At 60.4% G+C, this 19,458-nt stretch overlaps 1 protein-coding gene across 1 annotated transcript; it reads left to right on the top strand.

Moving 5' to 3' along the window:
• Positions 1-6: 6 nt before the first annotated feature.
• On the top strand, positions 7-19,130 carry GNAI2 (guanine nucleotide binding protein (G protein), alpha inhibiting activity polypeptide 2). The gene is made up of 9 exons (XM_004676133.2): positions 7-117; positions 14,047-14,089; positions 14,318-14,459; positions 14,615-14,775; positions 16,614-16,742; positions 17,090-17,219; positions 17,302-17,455; positions 17,787-18,001; positions 18,607-19,130. The coding sequence occupies exons 1-8, from the start codon at positions 51-53 to the stop codon at positions 17,975-17,977; spliced, it is 1,017 nt and encodes a 338-aa protein (XP_004676190.1). The 5' UTR covers positions 7-50; the 3' UTR covers positions 17,978-18,001; positions 18,607-19,130.
• Positions 19,131-19,458: the final 328 nt, after the last annotated feature.

The following is a 19,458-nucleotide window of genomic DNA, read 5'->3' as shown; positions in this document are numbered from 1 at the left end:
TGGGCTGCACCGTGAGCGCCGAGGACAAGGCGGCGGCTGAGCGCTCCAAGATGATAGACAAGAACCTGCGGGAAGACGGGGAGAAGGCGGCGCGGGAGGTGAAGTTGCTGCTGTTGGGTGAGGCCAAACCCTACTCTGAGACCCCCCCGCCCGCACACACCGCCCAAATCCCTAGACAAGGACTTGGACCTCCAGTAAGGGTTTCGAATTCCCGGACTCGGCTTGGACCCCACATCTGGCCTGGCCAGGACACCCAAATTATGGCTGAAAACTCTAGGTTGGCCTACACCTCCGCTCCTTAGCCCAGACTCCAGCGCAGACCCGCAGCGCATCCCAGACCCTCAGCCCCAGCCACCAGTGTGCTAACACCAAGTGTCCAAGCCCTGCTTGACCATCCACCCTTGCTGACCAATCTTGTGGACCTGCTGAGTCCCTGCCTTGTTCCATCCTTTCCTAGACTTTGCCACAACCCCCCAGGACCCCACTTACCCCACACACACCCCAGTACACCCTCAAGCACCACCTGTTACCTCTATACCTGCATTCTCTGTTCCTATTGGGCACGAATATCTCCAGGGTCTTGGCCTGGCCTTCACGCACGCACTCCCTCTTCCTTGCTATTCTTCCTCAGGATCTTACCTGCTCCAGCGGTGTGCCCTGACCCAAGGCACCTCTTGTGGGAAACCATGACTACCCATAAGCCTGCTCTCCAGTCCAGAATCCCAGACCTTTAGAGACTGTCCCTAGCTTTTGGCCCAGCAGGCCCTTTGCAGGCATCACGCCACTAACCCTCTGCTTCCCCTGCTGTCAGTCCCCTCCCACACTCGAATCTTCCCCAGAGTCCTCCTCCTGCCCCAGGTGGGCTGGACCTAGAAGGGGCCCCAACAGGGTCAGGCAGACCCCAAGTTGCACCGTGGCCCCACCGGTCACACTTCCACTGGTTTCTAGCTTCCCAGGGCGGCTCTGCTGGCTGTACCGTTCCCATTTCCTTAGCCTGGTCTGGGCCAGTGTGAGGGACATCTGGGGAGTAGGAGGGAGTGTGGAGGAGTTGGGGTTGCAGCGCCCTCAAGGCCAGGGAAGATGGTGGCTGTTTGAGGAGTGGAGGGAAGTGGAAGTGGTGAGACAGCCGACATATTGCTGCCCGGCAGGAGGGCTGAGGAAATCTGTTCCCTGTACCCCTTCTGTACTGAAAGGCCTGGGTCATGGCCTCGGGCAGGGGGGACAGATCTCGAGGTCTTGTGAGGGGGAAGTGATGGACCAGCTGGATGAGGAGTTGGGGGGCAGCTGGGGGTGGGTGGCTGAGGTGGACTCTTGTAAAGAATGTGTGACCCCACTGCCTCCCACTTGAGAACAGGTGTGGTGCCCAGGGTCGGCCAGATTGGGGTCGGCTCAGAGTTCTGGGAGAGGGACGCCCTCCCTGCAGCGTTAGAAGGTAGTGTTTTGGGGGGGTGTGGCCCCTCAGCTCAGGAGCTGCCCTGGGGTCCACAAGCTGTGAAAAAACAGGACTTTTCCTGCTGGGCGATTGGCTGAGGGACAGTGTGTCTTCCACCCCGGGCCCATCTGTTGACTGCCTCCGGGGGCCTGGCCTCGGGGGCTGTGCCCGGAGGTTTCAAAATGGCATCCGCTTTGCCGCTGCGGGAGGAAGAGAAGGGGCGGGAAGGGGCGGCGGCCCAGCCTCCAGGGCTGTTTTGCGTTGGGCGCTTGCCTCTTCCTGTCTCCGCCGGGAGTGCGGCAGCGGCAGCGAGTGGGCGTTGACGCCCAGAATGCCCACCGCAGCTGCCCGCTGGGCCTGGGGAGGGTGCTTCGGATACTGCCACCTTCCGGTGCCAAAGCAGAGGGGTCTAAGCAGCCCCTTCTCAGACCTGTCACGTTACTGTGGTGGCAGTGGCGATGTGGACTGAGCCATGGCACTGAGCCACAGCACTGAGCCACACAGGGCTCCTGGCCTGTGTCTTGACCTCATCTCACAAGTCTTCTTCCCTGAGTGCAACTCAGTTTTTGGGCCCACAGTCCCTCCTGCACTGGGCTGCCAGCAATAAGGAATAGGGGCTGGCCCAGCCTTTTCTAGTCCCGGGGTCCATCTTAGCATCCTGGCCATCTGGCCTTTGCTCCGCACCCTTGTGAATCAGGTTGCTTGTGTCAGAGGGGAGCCCAAGTCCACGATGAGACCAGGGGCCTAGAGGAACTTCTTGCTGGGGGTGTGGATTGGGGCCAGGCACCTGCAGAGGGCATATCTGGAGACCAAGCTCTCATCCTGAAAATTAAGTGCCCAGTCTGCGTGGCCACCAGGGAGGGATCCTGGCTGGCTGTCCTTCCCCATCCAGGTAGAAAGAAGTGACAGGAGCCTGGCTTAGGCAGTGCTGAGTGCCCGTCTCATGTAGCGGGAAGGACTCTGTCCAGGCAACGGGACTCGGTCTGGGCAATTGCCAGCCTTCCCTCCCAGCAGAACCACGCCTGCTGCCTGCTGCCCCGCCCGCATCCTGGCTCCTTCCCTCCGGTCCTGGGTAACCAACCCTGCCAGGGGTGGTGCAGCCGCTGTCACCTTGGCAGAGGCAGATGTAGCACACACTGCTGAGAGGGTTTTTCCTGGTAGTTTGATGGGGGGAGAAGAGGAACTGATAGCAGACCAGCTCTGGGGATACCCTTACCCCACCCCCAAGCAATTCAATTTGAATGGCCAGTTGTATCACCAGGTGGAAGCTGGGAACTTGGGCTGGGCACTTCGGCGAAGCCAGAGTGTGTGGACTGTCTCCAGGTTGGGATGGGCTTATGGGAGCAGCCTCAGAGAAGGGACCCAGGTGCCCCTTCTGGCTCCGTGGAGGTTTCAGAGGCGGGTTTTAGACGGTACTTACAGCAGCTCTCTCTCTCCCTCGGGACTTGGCAGCCGCTGTTCCCTTTGCTGGGCGTGCTTTTCCCGTTTCCAGCTGACTCGCTTCACTCCCACTTGAATGTTCGAGACTGCTCAGGGATTACTACCAGGGTTTTTCCTTCACAACCCCCTTTCTGAGGCAGGTGAGCACCTCCTCTGGCTCCCCGTGCTGTTGCTTCCTCCATCAGAGCTGGTATTTGCCTGGGTCACAGCTGCCTTCCTGGGAGACGACAGGGCAGGTCTGTGTCTGGTTTGCTTCTGAGTTTTCTGGCCAGCATTGGCGCAGGGAGCCTGGCACCTGTTGGGTGCTTCTGTCTGTTGAGTGAAAGGAGAATCCTCTGAACCTGATCTCGGGATGGGTAGATGGAAGAGTAAGATGGTGGCCAATGAACCAAAGCCTGGTATATTGTGGGCAGGTGGCAAGGACTCAGTAGGGCCAGTGTGGGAGACTGGGAGTAGTGTAGGCTGCTGCTTTCTGCTCTCACCACAGCCTGTGCTGGCACCTCAGACAACCCTTGCCCGCCCCTCTTCCGTGAGAAACTGTTGCTGAGCAGTCAGCAGCCTGTCCCAGGGTACAGCACACTGTAGAGCTCTAACTGTTCACATGAGAGAGAGGGGCATTACATTCTAATCTCAGATCAGAGATTGATTTATTTATGCATACAAGAACTGGGGTACAAGCCAGAGGGGTGGGGGGGGGGTGACAGGACCCACGAGATACAATGGGAAGCAGAACAGGTGGATTGACTGAAATACACTGCTGAGGGGAGGCAGGAGAGGTCTGCCCCCCATGTGGGTCAGCTCCCTGGCCAGGGATGAAAGAGCTGCAGTGGCTGTGGTTGGCTTCACAGTGCTGCAGTTTAACCTTTTGTGCCACCAGGGAGACCCAGATCTGGCTGCATGGGACTGCTCCAGGCCTGCTGCTGCAATGGAGGTGGCTGAGCTCTCTGGCTGGGGGTGCCCCACAGCCAGGGGCCCAGAGCAGAGCAGAACAGAGCTGCCGGAGCGTCTGGCTCGGCCAGGACTGGGGCAGCACACACGGGCTCAGCAGGGTGTGCCAAAAGGAAAGGGAGTTCTGTGGGTTTTGTCCTGTGCCTCTCGCAGAGGGCCTGGCCTATTCTAGTTGCCTGTTACTGGGTCCGCACAGAGTGATGGTGCGCATCACATCCATAGGCAGGCATCCGTAATCCCGACTGCTGCTTGAGTTGCGCTTTGTCAGCTCATCCTAAGGAAGGACTAACTGGCGATCCTGGCCAGCAGAGTAGTGGGTAGCCTAGGGGTGCCTGTGAATTTGAGGGTGGATGGTTCCTGGAGAAGGGGTGAGTGGTCTTCAAAAATAAGGCACTATTTGCCAGGGCCAGACCTTGGCGACAGATGGACCAAGTCAGTAACTGCACTCATGGGGGGAGCTCTGGCCTGGGTTCCCAAGCCTGCGGGGGGCGTTTCCTGGGGTGGGAGGGCTCACCTTTTTCAGACCTGCTCCACCAATTGTACTGGCTGAGAAACCCGGTCAGTGACAGGTGAGGTCCTGGCTGGGTGAGGTCCTGGCTGGGGACCGGTGCCAGCTCGAAGCCACAGGTGGTGTGGCTGTGTGCAACAAAGCCCAGAGCAGGTGAGCTGCCCACTGCTGACTCCTGCAGAGCTGAGAGGGGGTAGAAAGGGATCTCCCCAGCCTAGAAGCCGCCTGACCCCAGTATGGATTCCCTGGGGAATCCCCTCCTTGCCCGCAGACAGCTGCTCAGAGCAGGTGGGGAGACCAAGGTGCCAGCTGGAGCGACAGACTGTCCTGAGGACCTTAGCCCAAGCCTTCCCGGGGGTCTAGGGTTGGGAGTGTGGCAAGGCCCTGGGCACATGGTGGGCTGGTGCTTTAGGCCCTACTCCAGACTCCCCATTCTCTCCACAGCCTTCTCCCTCCACCCTCCGGCTGGAGCTCATTAACACTTGAATGGGGGGCGGGGCAGCTGGGCCTCCCAGTCTCTTCTTCCCACCCCTCCCCCTGGCTGGGAGAGGCTTTGTCTTGGAGAGCTAGAGCCGCCTGCACTGGAGCTCCCACGCTAGTGAGTGACCTGGGGTCTAAGCCACTTCTGACCCCCCTCTGCCTGCAGTCCTGCCCAGTGGGCTCAGCCCCTGCCCGTGACCCCAGTGCTGATGCAGACAAGTTGAGAAATTCATACCTCTAGGGTTGGAGTGAGACTGGGCCTGGATACCCCGGGCTGGGAGACAGGTGAATCAGAGCAGCTTTGCAGAGGAAGTGGGCTCAGCTAGGAGCACCCCAGGAGGGGTGGGGGTGGAGAGCCCTAGCCGAGGGCCGAGCAAGGGCAGAGGGAGTGAACTGCTGCTGTGACTGGAGATGGAAGTCATACCAGCTGGGGAGCACAGGCTTCCATGCCAGGCCCCAAGTCAGCTCAGGCCACCCACTGTGTTAGTGTTAGAGCCTGGGCTGCTAGAGCAGGGCTGGGCACCGTCAGGGACCCCTTTGAGCCGAAGCCTGTCAGGCAGTGGCCCAGTGCGCTGCAGGATCACTGGGAAGCATGACTGGTGTGGAGGCCTGCAAGTGGCTGGCATGAGGCCCAGCGAGGTCACTGGGCCATCTGTGCCGCAGGGGCCGGCGCTTGGAGCCGTGTGGGCCACAGGTTGACATGCTGGTCCTGTACCTCCTGCCCTTGATTTCAGCCCTTGGCTATGTCTTTCTCAGACTGTTGTCTCTTTGAAAGTCACCCATTCTTGTGACAGAACAGGATGAGGGGACTTTGTCCATACAAGCGCCTAACAACGGAGGCACCAGGGCCTTGTCTCACCACACCCCCAGCAGATGAGACAGTGATCCAGCACGAGTGTGCTGTCTCCCCCACGAGGGAGGCCACACCCAGGCCAACATCTGTCTCATTTTCACAGCATGTGGGTAGGAGTCCCAACCTAGGTGTTCAATGAGACGGAAGGAGTTGCAGGTAATGGCCAGGCCACCGCTGGTAGGCGCTGCTGCAGAATGCCTTGCAAGGTGTCTTAGGGAAGGCAGAGGACTAGGCCCTTCGGTGGTAGCCCTGGTACCTGATGCTTTCAGGCAGCCTCAGGTACCGGGCAGGATCCCTCGCCCAGCCCCGCCCAGCCCCTGGAGCCTAGAATTGTTGTTCTTACTAAACCCCAGCCCCACCCTCACCCCTTCTTGCTTCTTGGGTCTGTGGTCACCTGGTGGTTCAGGAGGAGTGATCTCCCTGGAGTAACCAGCTGTGGGGCTGATGGGCCCATTCTCCAGTGTTGGCCTCTCTCGTGCCCTTCTGCGGCTCCATAGCAAGTCTCACTGGCAGCCCTGCCAGTCTGAGCCAAAGCCAGGAGGGACTGGATAAGACCTGTCCAGGTATACTCACAGCTTAGAGGATTCCTGGATGCCCAGGATGCTACACAGGGGGTGTCCATGGCTGCCCCTCCGCAGCAGGCGGGGCTCTGAGGCAGGGCAGGGCCTCTCCGGAGAAGTGGTTTGTCCACACCAGAGGCAGAGGAGGAAGCAGCTGGAGGAGGAGGAGCCCAAAAGAGGAAGAGGCCAGAGCACCACTCCCTCTAGCTGCTTTAGGGTGGGGAATAGGATGCCTGTCAACAGCAGGTGACGAGGCGAGTCTCACCTGCTGCTCAGTATACACATCTGAGCAGGCAGCTGCCCCATCCATGCCCTGCGCCAGCAACCACGGAGCCCAGGTCCCAGAGAGGTGGTGCCTCCAAGGATTCCAGGCCGCTCCTTCGCCACAGGAAGCGGTGGCTGGGAGACTCGCGGTGGGAGGGTTTGCAGGAAGGCAGAGGGCTGCTCCCCTGTTCCGGGGCAGCCATTGCCCTCCTAAGCGGAAGGCTGGCTGCGGGCCGAGATGAATGCCCGGAAATGGAGCAGCAGCCCCAGGATTAGCTCACTCTGGGTTTCCCCTGCATGGGAGTGATCAAAGGGGCCTTGGTCCAGCCTGAGAATTCTTCCCCGCTATTGCCCATGAACCTGAGAGCCTTCACTGGGCCTCTGTTTCCCCTCTAGTGATAACAACACCTGCCCCAAGGGAGTTGTGACAGTTGTGTGGGGCTAGACGTCTCAGGATCTTGTCTCATTTGTCTCTGTGAGTCTCAGACTGACACCCATTATACTGATGGAGAAAGTGAGGCTCAGAAACGTTGATGGCTATTATGGCTTACCCAGTAAAAGGAGATATGACCCACTGACTCTGAGTCCCAGCCCCCAAGTACTGTGGCTTCTTGGGGTCTGCACCCACCAGGCAGCAACGGGTCAGTCAAGAATATAAAAAGAGGCTATGTGCACACACATGACTGCATCTTCAGAGACTGAATGGGGCCTGTCTGCTGCAGAGCGTGGCCCCCTGTGTCTTCCCGCCACCCTAGCTAGAAATGTGTGTGGCAGTGGGGTGACCTCATTGCCCCAGTTCATGTGTCCCACCGCCCCTCCAGCCCATGTCCCCTGCCAGTTATATTCGTGCCATAGTTGGGCAACTCAGCATTTCACTCTTCTCCTGACTTATACTTTTCTTGTTCCTCCCACAACCCCTTGCTTATAGCTGAAACTGGCCTAAAGCTGTCCAGTGCAGGCTGGGGGCTCTGGAGCCTAGTCTGAAGCCTGGAAGTTGTCCAGATGAGAAGGGAAGTGTTCCCACAGGGGCCGCTGTGGGCTCCCTGTGTACTGTGTGGCCTGAGTACGTCTGATGTGGGCAGCGCGATCGTGGAAGGGCGGCTCCGCACACCCCTTGGCCTGAGTCCGAGTTTTGTGGCCTTGCTCACCCCCTGGAAACCCCCAGGGTCCTGCCCTGTGTTGTCAGGCCAGAAGGTGACTGAAGAGCCTGAGAGAGCCTTAGAAGAACTAAAGCAGAAGGATTAAGGCCTCCCTGGGCTCAGGGTCACAAAGCAGAGACTGTTCACCCTCACCATCACTCAAGACCTCAGGTCCCAGCAGGCCTCTCCCGCACCTTCCTGGCTACGTGACTGCAGTCTGCCTTCTCTGCCCATTGGGCTCTGTGGGTGACTCCTGGCATGCTCACATGGCTTGCAGGCACAGAGACAATTGGGCAGGACCTGGGAACAGTTTGGGGTAAATGGTGAGGACCTGGCTGCTCAGGACAGGACTGAAACACTTCTTTAAGGGGTACACTTCCTGATGGGGAAACCGAGGCCATCTCACACAGGGCTAACCACAGTATGTCAGAAGAAAGGTGGGAGTTACTCCGATTCTTTGAAAACAACAAAGGATTCCCTAGCTGGAGAATCGTCCAGGAAGAGGAGTGTGCCAAGTGGCCTGGCGCCTGTGCCGCCAGCGCCAGGCTCCTAGAGAGGGTGAGACCGGTGCCTAGGGACCAGCAAGGAGCAGACCTGGGGCCTCCCCTTCCCTCAGGCACCCCGCAGGGCCCCATGGAGGAGCCAGAGCTGCTGAAAGCCCTCTGGGTGTCTTTGCGACCCAGGTCTGTTTGTTCAGAACTCTGACTTGGCCAGACCCTGGTGGTTAATGCTTCCCTGATGGGCACTATGAACCCCTGGAAGCTGCCCAAGTGGCAGAGACTGGAGGGAGGGGGTTTCTGGGTTTGTTGGGGCCCCTGGGGAAATAAAAGGCTGCAGCGGAGTGGGGGTGTTGCAGGACCCATCCCAGGCCACATGTCCCTGCCCCTATGGTGCCAGACCCATGCTGAGTCTCCTTGGAGGGGCCAGGGGGCAAAGAGCGCACCTGGAGGAAGGAAGAGACACCAGGGGTGGGGCTCGAAGGGCCTTTGTCTGGCGGGGGCTCTCACCCCTTCCTCTTGTTCCCATTGTTCCCCTGTGTGCAGTGTGTCTCTGCTTCCCAGGCTTAGGAGGGGCTGGGGAGGGTCCAGGCCCCTCCCCCAGCTGCCCCTTGCTGAGGCTGCTTTTCAGAAACAAATGCTGGGAGTGGCCCAGCCCCCCACCTTCTCACAGTGTCTTTGGCTGCTGGGCTCCCCCTGGTGGTGACAGGGCCTGGGGCCCAGAGGCCGACCACCCCTCCCCCTCCCCAGCCACAGCTTGGCTAGAGACGTGGCGCCTTCCTGGCATCAGAGTGGCTACCTTTGGGGTGGGCGTCCCCTGGGCTCACTACCCCACCACTCCCCCTGTCCCCACAGGGATAGGCCAGGGGTTCGTGGCAGTGGGGCGGGCCTGGTGCTGTGGGTTAGAGCTGGGCCGCTGCCTGAGTCTGCCCTGTGGTCCCAACCACGGCTGCTTTTGAGAAGCTCTGTCCTTGGCCTGCCACGTCAGCCCGCTGCCCTCCCACGTGTTCCAGGGGCCCACCAGCACAGGAGCCTCCGCAGGGGGCCTTTGTCCAGCCATCTGAGAGCTGGGACTCAGTGAGCAGAGTCTGCTGTGGTTCCCGGGCCGGAAGGCAGCCCCGGCCAGGCTAGGCAGGAGTGTCGGTCGTGTGGAAGGGAAGTGACGAGACAAACTCAGAGCAAAAGCCAGGAAAGGAGTGAGTGACTCTGACTCCTGCTCCAGGTTTCACAAGTCTCAGCAGGGAACCACCGCTGCTGAGTCAGCCTGTTGGCCACTGGTCATTGCCCTCCGCTGCACTTTGTGGGAAACCCTCAGACTGTGCCGAGTGAGAGGGCCTCAGCCGGCCACTCCACAGGTCACGGTTTCAATGACCTGTGTAGTGTGGTCACCACACGCTGTGAGAAATGAGAGGCTTGGACAAATCTGTATTCTTACAAAGGGCAGGAAATCATGGTAATACTTTTATCTGAACACTCTCCGGGTGCCAGGCACTGTGAGAAGAGCTTTGCATCTAATCCTCAGTCCTTTCCAAGGAGGAGATAGCGGTGGTGTCCTGTTTCACAGGTGAGGTGCCAGAGGAAGGACGGGCAGGGGCTTAGAGATCCCGGGAAGGACCGGGGCTGGTGCCAGGACTGTGGAGGGTCCAGAAGAGCATCTGAAAGCCAGAGATAGGTTGTGTGGCCACTTGAGGCTTCGCCGCTGTTGCAGAGGGGAAACTGAGGCAGAGCCCTCTCCAGGAGGTAGAGGGGTAAGGCAGACTGAGCAGTGAGCTGGATGCCGGGGCTGGGGCGTGCATCGAGCATCTGGGCAGGGCCCCCTCTTTGCTGCAGAGGCCCTGTGCAGGCAGGTGGGGTGGTTCTGCTTCCCATCCTCTACCTGTTCCTTCTCCCCTGGGCCCAGCGCCCCCAGAGTGGCAGCAGGTGTTCTGCGGCAGAGCAGCCACTGCCACCCAGCACGGCAGTTGCTGCCGCCTGCTGTGGGCCCAGCAGCTGTGCCGCGGACCGGGCTGCAGAGGTTTCTTCCTCCGTGGGAAGACGTGTGGCCCAGTGGGGGCGCTGAGACCACCCCAGGGTGCTCGGCGGGGCCCCTTCTATCTCGCTCAGCGGGAGGCGGAGTACTCGGTGGGGCCCTCTACGGGCAAGCGACGCCTGCCACCTTCTGTTGACCTGGTGCCCCTGCACGGCATCTTTCTGTGCAGCAATCTGGAGACAGCTAGTGAAGCCCCTGCTCCGAGGACGGAGTGAGGGAAACTGGGTGCCCAGGCTCAGCAGACAAACTCCGAGCCAAGTACACCCTGTCTGCCAGCAGAGTCGTCAGGCCCTGCTGAAGAAGGGGTGAAGAGTGGGACAGGTGACCCTCAGTCCCAGCGTCCCTGGCTTGTGGGCCGCCGAGGTCCCGGGCCTCGCCCCACCCATTCCATCCAGGGCCGAGTCCCCGTTCTGTCCCGTGCGCTCCCTGCTTCCTGTGTGGCTGTCAGCACCACACCCTCCCCTTGCCACACACTTCTTCCCACCTGAGTCATAACTGCTAGGGCAAAGTCCGGGAATGGGGGTTCTCTGATCTTGACTTATCTACCTGCCTGGTGGGAATCTTTCTCCGGTGACTCCTGCTGGGGACACAGAAGGTCCTCGTGACTCTTACAGTGGGAGAGACTGCAAGGGGACAGGGAAGTGGGCCCCAGTTGGTGGGGACTGAGGGCAGGTACCCTGGCTGCTGCCCGATGTGCCCAGGTGTGGCCTGCCTTGGGGTCTGCCAGATCTGCTGCCAGGGAAATCAGATGCAAAGTGCATTGGTGCCGCCATCCCCACTGCCGGGCAGGGCCACCCAGGGGCCCACGCCCCGCCAGGAGGGGTCAGCAGACCAGCCTGGGGAGCTGGCCCCTCAGATACACACAACCCTCAGCCTAAACCGCAGGTCCCCTGTGTGCCCTGGACAGCTGCCCTTTCCGAGTCTCGGCTCGCCTGGCAGAGGGCGGCATGATTGATCTGACTGAGCCCCTTGCACCCCTGGCTTCCGTTCCGCTCCGGCTGGCTTGCCAGCTGTGGCCGAGATGCCTCTGCTCCAGAGTGTGCTGCCTCCCTCCTGCTCTTCAAGGGCAGTAATGTGTGAAGGACCGCCAGGCAGTTACCCTGGCCTGCGGCTGGTCTTTCTGGGGCCACGCTCCCAGACAGGTATTTTGGGCCCCCAAGGTTGACTAGGCATTCTTCTCAGACCTTCGCAGCCCCCTGCTTAGAGGGCCTGGCTGCTCCCTACCGTCTGCAACCCAGTGCAGGGGAGGGGTCTGTTTGCTGACAGTACACACCCAGGGGGCACTGAGGTGGCTGGCCCCACCCCCTGCTCACCTGCCCAGAGTCTGCACCGGGCACCCGGCCTGAGGCCGTCAGAAGCCCAGCAGCTCCAGGCAGCTGGCGGCATTTGTGAGGAGAGTGAATTCCCTTCTCGGGAAGGCTTCTGGAGTGTAGGCACAGCCTGTGCTGAGTGAGGTTCACAGCTTGGCCTCAGTTCCTCCTGGAAAATAGGGGTCTGGTGCTGAGGTAAGCACTGAGTGGATACAAGTGCCTGGCTCTTCAGCAGACCCGATGCCACTTGGGAGTGTCGCAGAGACTAGGGCGAGCGTTGGCCGAGGAAGGCGGGCAGTGACCTGGGTGACACGCTAGCTGGGGCCTGTGGGTAACTTCCAGCTGCAGGACAGGGCCCTGGGGACAGCTCCAAGAGGCACCCCGCAAGCTGGGCCAGCCACGGAGGGGACTGCACCAAGTGGCAGAGCCTCTCGGCCTCTTCATTGGTCAGATGCGGTGAGACGAGCCTCCCTCTCAGGGTTGCTCTGCCACTGACTTAGAGGACGTGCTAGGCACAGGGCAGCTCCTGGCACGCTGTGGGCAGGGCCGGGGCTTGGCCGTCACTGCTGATGTTATTTCTGCTGCTCTTGCTAGTGTGTCAGCCCATCATCCTCTGAGGTTGTCTTGACCAAACCTGAGGGATGTGGGGACCAGAATCCCCAAGTGTGGCCTCTCCACAGACACCGCTGTCACCCTGCTGAGCTGCTCAGTGGGCTTGCTGCCGTGAGGAGGGTGGGGGGGTTTGTGGGGCACATGAGCGGGACGCATGATGGGATGGGTGTGCCCACAGGAGTGAGGCGAGAGGCAGCGCTGTGCAGGTGCGGTGTGATGGGGCAGGAGAAGAGGGAGCAGTCTGGGCAAAGGGTGGGAGGGGAAGCCAGGCCCAGCTGAGCTGTGTTCGCACTGGAGCGCAGGGAAGGAAAGGAGTGAGACCCTGCTCCCCACCCCTCTACCCTCACTAGGGCGATGAGTGATACGAGTCATCACAGGTCCCTGTGCAGAATCCCTGGGGAATGCAGGTTCCTAGGCTGCACCATTTAGACCTGGGCTGGGACCTGGGACTCTGCTTTTTAAAAACACCCTCAAGAGAGGGGCCCTCCCTGGTGGTGCAAGGGGTTAAAGCACAGCACTGTGAAGCTATCTGTCGTCACTGCAGCACAAGTTCCACACGGCACGACAGACCTCTCCTGTCTCACCCGCTGCTCCCCTCAGCAGTGTATTTCAGTAGATCTGTCTGTTCTGCTCCCCACTCTGTCTCTGGTGAAGCCTCTCACCTCCCACACCCCTGGCCTGTACCCCAGTTCATGTATGCATAAATACATATATTTTAAAAGATTTATTTATTTATGCATACAAAACTGGGGTACAAGCTTGCCAGAAGTGCAGGGCTGGTGAGAGGATTCCACAGAGACAGAGTGGGGAGCAGAACAGGCAGTTTGACAAAGTACACTGCTGAGGGGAGCAGCGGGCGGGTCAGGAGAGGTCTGCCACACCATGTGAATCACCTCTGGGGCTGGGGATCAAAGTCGCACTGAAGTGGCTATGGCTAGCTTGCAGTGCTGTGTCCTATCCTGCTGTGCCACCAGGGAGGGCCCCAAATAAATATATCTTTAAAAAGAAAAACACTCCTAGAATATCATTCCCCAGTGTCTGAACCACCTTTTGAGGAGCGTTGAGCAGACCAGGCATCATGGTCCTTCCCACGTGTCCCCCCACCCCTGGAAATCCTGGCTGTGTGATCTCGGGCCTGGACTTTTTTTTTCTTTTAAGATTTACTTATTTATGCATACTAAACTGGGGTACAGGCCAGAGGTACAGAGGGTGAGAGGATTCACCAGACAGAGGCAGATCCACTGAAACACACTGCTGAGGGGGCAGCAGGCGAGACAGGAGAGGCCTGCCACTCCGTGTGGATCAGCTCCCTGGACAGGGGATGGAGCTCGTGCTGCCGCGCCTGCGGAGAGCTTCACAGTGCTGTGCTTTAGCCCCTTGCACCACCAGGGAGGCCCAGGACTTCGCTTTTTAGTTCAGTGTGCACAACATAAAGTAGGAGCAGAAACAGAGCCTGTTCATGGGGTGGCCTGACAATCACAAGAAAGTGCCAGTGATGCCCTGGCCAGGGAGCTGTGTAGGGCAGGTCCTGCCAGCCAGGGAAGTGTCCAGAATCAGTGCAGGGTGTGCCTCGGTCTCCGCCTGCTCAGCACCAACACGGGCCCAGAGCGCTGGGTATAGGACTCTGCCCCAGGTCAGCAGGCCCCTGGGGAGCTCTAACTTGGTGTTGGGGAAAGAGGAGCTTTGCCCGGGCCATGTTGCTGAGCATCAGCTACAGAGGGGTGAGCCTGCACGTGCGAGAAGGCTGGGTACCTCCAGGACTGACCTCAGGTCACTGGCCAGGGCAGTAGCAGCCAGGGTGGGCAGTAGAGCTTGTGCTACGCCAGGGCCTGGGGAGAGCACCATGGGACAGGTGCCTTGGCCACACTGGCCCTGCCAGCTCTATCTCAGGTAGCCCTGCTGCCTCCATCTGGTCGTCACTGGGCCTGTGTAGCCCACTGGCCTCCTCATGACCACCTGCACCCTCTGTTCCAGGTGCTGGGGAGTCGGGCAAGAGCACGATTGTCAAGCAGATGAAGTAAGTGCTGTGTGTGGCAGGTAGCTCAAGCCTTGCTTCCCCCTCCTCTTCTTCTGGGCCTCTACTCTGCCCACCTCTTCTCACCCAGAACCTTCTCAAGACAGTCACCTGTCCTTAGGTACCAGGGGTCGGGGCATTTCCTCCCTGAAGTAGGCTGCACAGCAGGACCAGGGGGGCCTGTGAGGCCTAGTGCTCCGTGAGCCCTAACCCCCGATGCCTGACTGCCAGGATCATCCATGAGGACGGCTACTCGGAGGAGGAGTGCCGGCAGTACCGGGCCGTGGTCTACAGCAACACCATCCAGTCCATCATGGCCATTGTCAAAGCCATGGGCAACCTGCAGATTGACTTTGCCGACTCCTCCCGTGCGGTATGTGGTCTCCTCCCCGTCCTCCCTCGTCTTGTCCTGGGGAACCTATAAATAGCCCAGCTTGGGCCCCATTCTGGAGGCCTGCCTGCTTCTGACAGGTGGGGTAGGGTGGGGTACACTCCTGTGACTAGCTGACCCCCCACTGCTGTGCCCAGGACGATGCCAGACAGCTGTTTGCGCTGTCGTGCACAGCCGAGGAGCAGGGTGTGCTCCCTGAGGACCTGTCTGGCGTCATCCGGAGGCTCTGGGCTGACCATGGTGTGCAGACCTGTTTCGGCCGCTCTCGGGAGTACCAGCTCAATGACTCCGCAGCCTAGTGAGTACCCCTTGACAGGGCAGGGGCTGCAGGGAAGTCTGGGCGACAGGTCAGGCTCCTTGGAGCCTGTACAAAGATACTGCTCATTTGTGGAAATGATGACTGTTCACCAAGGCCTTGGCAATTTTTGGTTTGGGGCAGTGAGCATGGTGTTGAGAACCCTGGGGAAAGACAGGCAGCAGCATCTCCAGGCCAACTGAGTCTGCTCTGTCCATCAATGCAGTTGTTCTAGGGGACATTTGTTGCCAGCTGCTCTGTGCCAGACCCCATGCAAGGCTCCAGCCAGTGATGAGCAGAACAGACAGGTCCCCAAACAGTCACACCAGGGTGTCAGGGTCATGGCCGGGAGTGATGGAGGGGAAAGGGGGCTCCGGGCACAGCACAGCAGTTAGACAATCTCAGGGTAGCAGAATGCTGGCTGTGCTGAGGCCACAGGATGTTGGTGCTGGCTGGAGAGGGAGAGGTCAGGGAGCTGCCTGGCAGGTGACCGATCCGTGTCTTGTTTGAAGCCCCAGACCTCAGCTGTGATCCTCAGTGGCCCCAGACTGAGTGCAGGTCTCAGCTGGGGAGTCACAGGGGTTCCAGAGACATCCACTGGGCCTTACCCACAGGGTATGCTCTACCCAAACACTGTGAGGGCCTCCGGGCCTCAGCACCGCCTTCCTGGAGGTCACAGAGGTCATGAGCAGAGTTTGCAGGACCTGTCAGCCAGTGCTTTCTGGGTGCCCAGAATACCCAGGGGCAGGATAAAACTGCCTTTGACTCACTTCCACCCCTCCACCGTCCTGTCCTTCATCCCCAGACGCCCTCCCTGTGTGCCCGACACTGGTGTGGGTGCCGGGACTCGGCAGTGAACATGGCCCTGCTCTCCCAGGCAGGATCATTGCGGGAGGGAGGGGGGTTGTGTTGCTCCCCCAGCAGACAAGGACGCCCCCGCCCTCTGTGTAGCGGTCCTAGACTACCGAGGGACAGCGGCCCATGGGCAAACCTGTTGGCGAGGAGAGAGAGCTGCAGCGGAGCCCTCCAGGACCCTCTAAGGGGCCTCCAGGCTGGAGGTTCTCAGTAGGAGGCGGGCACAGTATGCAGGTCACAGCACATGCGTCATGGTCCCCCATGGCCCTTCCTGTTTTTCTGTTCTGTCCCTGTGTCTCTGAGGTCATTTCCCTCTGGCCCAACTGCTGGTGGGAGCCAAAGAGTGGCCACGTAACCCTCCCTAAGAGCCGTCGGCCCCACATAGCCACTCCGAGGCCGGTGCCCAGCCCGCCGGGAAGCAGAGCAGGGTAACTGAGACAGGCAGAGCTGGCCCGGTCTGGTCGGGGTGGCGCTGATACTAATTAAGGGAGCTGGTAATGAGGAGCCCCTGGGAACCCTGTCCCATGGTGTGCCTTCTCCCCGAGGAGCCCCACTTTCATTGGGTGCTAGGCAAAGAACCCACTGGGCCTGGCGGGCCCCAGCCTGTCCGGCCCCGTGTCAAGGACAGCTCGCCACGCTGCCAGGCGCCGTAATTGCACGATTAGTGACCTGGTTCCCTCTCTGGAGGCTCATTTGCCCCCTCCCACCTCCCTGTGCTGCAGCTCCACCACCCTGGGTCCTGTGGGAGGAGGGCTTGGCACGGAACTGGGTGCTAGGACTTGGCTCCCAGGCCAGTTCACAGGTAGGAGGAGAGGAATTAGTTCAGGTTTCCATCTGACAGCAGTGAATGAGCAGGCAACGGTGAGAGAGACAAGAACTTGGCCTGAGAAATTAGGGGACAGAAGGGCCTTGAGCAGCAGGCCCAGGGGCCAGGTAAGCAGGCCCCATGCTAGTCCCCACTGACCTGCCCACCCCTCCGGCCCCAGTTACCTGAACGACCTGGAGCGCATCGCACGGAATGACTACATCCCCACGCAGCAAGATGTGCTGCGGACCCGAGTGAAGACCACGGGCATCGTGGAGACACACTTCACCTTCAAGGACCTGCACTTCAAGTGAGCGGGCGTGGGGCAGGGTGGAGGGGAAGGACCTGCCGTCTTCGGGGTGGCTGAGGAGGGACCCTCACGCCAAGGCCTTCCGATGACTGTTGAGAGGGAAGGACCGGTCCATGGTCCCCTCTCCCACTGGGGTTTCTCACGGCCTCTGCTGGCCCTGCTACAGGGCGGCTGTGGCCTGCCCTGCCGGCCAGCCCTGACCCTGCCTGTCCAGACGTGCCCCGACCAGGGTTAAGGAAGGCGAGCACTGCGAGCAGGCCCCTGTCCTTAGCAGCCAGCCGTGAGGTGGAGCTGAGACCTTGTCCCAGAACCCCTTTCTCTGGAGCTAAGTGACCCTGTTTCCACAGGATGTTTGATGTGGGCGGGCAGCGGTCTGAGCGGAAAAAGTGGATCCACTGCTTTGAGGGCGTCACAGCCATCATCTTCTGCGTAGCCTTGAGCGCCTATGACCTGGTGCTAGCTGAGGATGAGGAGATGGTGAGAGGCCAGGAGGCCACGGGGAAGGGGGGGCAGGCAGGTGGCGGGGGTGGCCGGTGCTGACGCCGCTGTCCTGCCCCAGAACCGCATGCATGAGAGCATGAAGCTGTTTGACAGTATCTGCAACAACAAGTGGTTCACGGACACCTCCATCATCCTCTTCCTCAACAAGAAGGACCTGTTCGAGGAGAAGATCACACACAGCCCCCTGACCATCTGCTTCCCTGAGTACACAGGTGTGGGGACGGGGCCTCTGGGGAGAAGCCGGTGGTGACCAGGTGGCCCACGGGCGCCCCCTGCTGGACAGAAGGGTAACCTCGGGGCACGTGTGCAGGGGCTGGCGCCTCCCTTCCAAGCTGCTTCCACTCACGCGGCCCACTGAACACCCAGGCTGCCCTGACGTGCGCGCGGGCCTCTCCTCACCGTGTGGCACACTCGCGTGCCCGTGCACCCGCGGCGGCGTGCCGTCACCCTCTGCCCGCCCGGCACACGTACCGAGCCGCTTGTCCCCGTGGCCGGGGCCGCCCCTCACCGCGCGGCACAGATCTCGCCACCTGTCTCCCACAGGGGCCAACAAGTATGACGAGGCAGCCAGCTACATCCAGAGCAAGTTTGAGGACCTGAACAAGCGCAAGGACACCAAGGAGATCTACACGCACTTCACTTGTGCCACAGACACCAAGAACGTGCAGTTTGTGTTCGACGCCGTCACCGACGTCATCATTAAGAACAACCTGAAGGACTGCGGCCTCTTCTGAGGGGCAGCAGGGCCAGACGGGATGGTAAGTGGGGGGGGGGGGCGAGGAGCATCGGAATGGGGACACTGAGCCCAGAGGAGGGGCGGGCTGGGCTGGGGGCAGAGGGGAAGTAAACTGGGCACCTAGAAGGACACCAGGGAACGGGGGGGGGGGGGGGGGGGGGGGAGGCGCCGGGGTGTGGGGTAGGGGCCAGCATAGGTCTGCCTGGGCTCTGCTCTGCCAGGGAGCACAAGTGCCCGGCCGTGCCCGGGGACAGGACCGGAAGGTTTCCAGCCTTCAGTGTCCCGACTGCCCTGGAGAGAGCTCCCTTCCTTGGCCACCGGGCCGCAGGGCTAACCGGCAGGCTGGTGATGAAAGGGCCCAGCTGCCGACCGCTCACTATAGCCAGCTCTGCGTTCATCCCTGCTGTCTTTGGGGGCCTGAGGGTCCTAGATAGGGTGAGCCCACCAGGCTGGGGGCGGACCGGAGGACTCTGCCTGTGCGGCACACGCCCCCCCCCCCCAGGTAACGCAGCCTCGGACACCGGCTCCTCGGCTGCCCGGCCACTGTGTCTGTGGGTGGGGTCATCGTCTAGCGAGGCGAGAGGAGACGCACACTGGCCACCTCCCAACCCATGTCCCCACCTCCAGGGCCGCCGCTGTCGTCTGCTCTCCCCTGCCCGAGGAAGATGGGGCAAGAGGACCACGTTCCCGCCTGTGCCCCTTCCTCACCCCGGCCGCTTTTCCCCTCTTTCCATTCTCTGTTCTCGGCTCCCCTGTCTTTTCCCTCAGCTCCAGAGGCGGGGGGAAGGAGTTACCACGGGCCTTCCTGTTTGAAGCCCACCCTCGTCCCAGGTGCTGGGGATGGCCTCAGTACCCCCCCAGGCATCTGTTCTGGGTACAACCTTTGTCTTGTTTGTGAATGGGGAGGGGTGCACATCCTGAGTCTCCCAGGGCCTGTATTTGGAGGGAAGCCCCCCTGGGACCCCTGGTTTTGCCCATCACCAGCCCCCGACCCAACCCAAGTCCAAATGTTTACAGGGAGCCTCCCTCCCACCCACCCTCCAACTGCTCGGAGGCCCCAAAGGAAAAAGCACAAGAAGCATGAGATGCCACCATTCCTGGAGACCACAGTCCACCTGCTCATTCGTAGCTTTTTTAAAAAAGGAAAAAAGATAGAAGAAGAAGAAAAAAACTGCAAACCTAGGAAACTTTTTAGAGAAAACTATTTAAAACTGTCAGATCCTAACCAGCGCCCACCCAGCCCCCTTCCAGTGATTCCGTGCCTTGAGTGTGTCTGCGTGTTTACACCTCTCCCTCCGCTGGCTGCCCTCTGTGGGCGGCTCCCCTGCCCTGCCCACCACAGAGCTGGGCTCCAAGGGCTGTTCAGATAACTGCCAATGTCACTGAGGGCCCTTATTGGCCCCAGGCCCTGGCTCCATGAACCTAAATGTAGCTCCTTAGCGCTAATCTAGGAACCGCCGCTGCCTGCTGAGGGGCCCT

Source organism: Condylura cristata, unplaced genomic scaffold (genome assembly GCF_000260355.1).
Source record: "Condylura cristata isolate star-nosed mole 26May11 unplaced genomic scaffold, ConCri1.0 scaffold00004, whole genome shotgun sequence".
Classification (NCBI taxonomy): domain Eukaryota; kingdom Metazoa; phylum Chordata; class Mammalia; order Eulipotyphla; family Talpidae; genus Condylura; species Condylura cristata.
The sequence above is the reverse complement of the archived record's forward strand: the minus strand, read 5'-3'. Positions and strand labels throughout refer to the sequence as shown.

What these genes read in the sequence shown, in the direction of transcription:
- GNAI2 (XM_004676133.2), top strand. Translation starts at nt 51, where the DNA reads ATGATAGACAAGAACCTGCGGGAAGACGGGGAGAAGGCGGCGCGGGAG. An exon ending in TTGCCGACTCCTCCCGTGCG is followed by an intron (nt 14,460 to 14,614) that starts GTATGTGGTCTC and finishes TGCTGTGCCCAG; the next exon opens with GACGATGCCAGACAGCTGTT. An exon ending in TAGCTGAGGATGAGGAGATG is followed by an intron (nt 17,220 to 17,301) that starts GTGAGAGGCCAG and finishes GTCCTGCCCCAG; the next exon opens with AACCGCATGCATGAGAGCAT.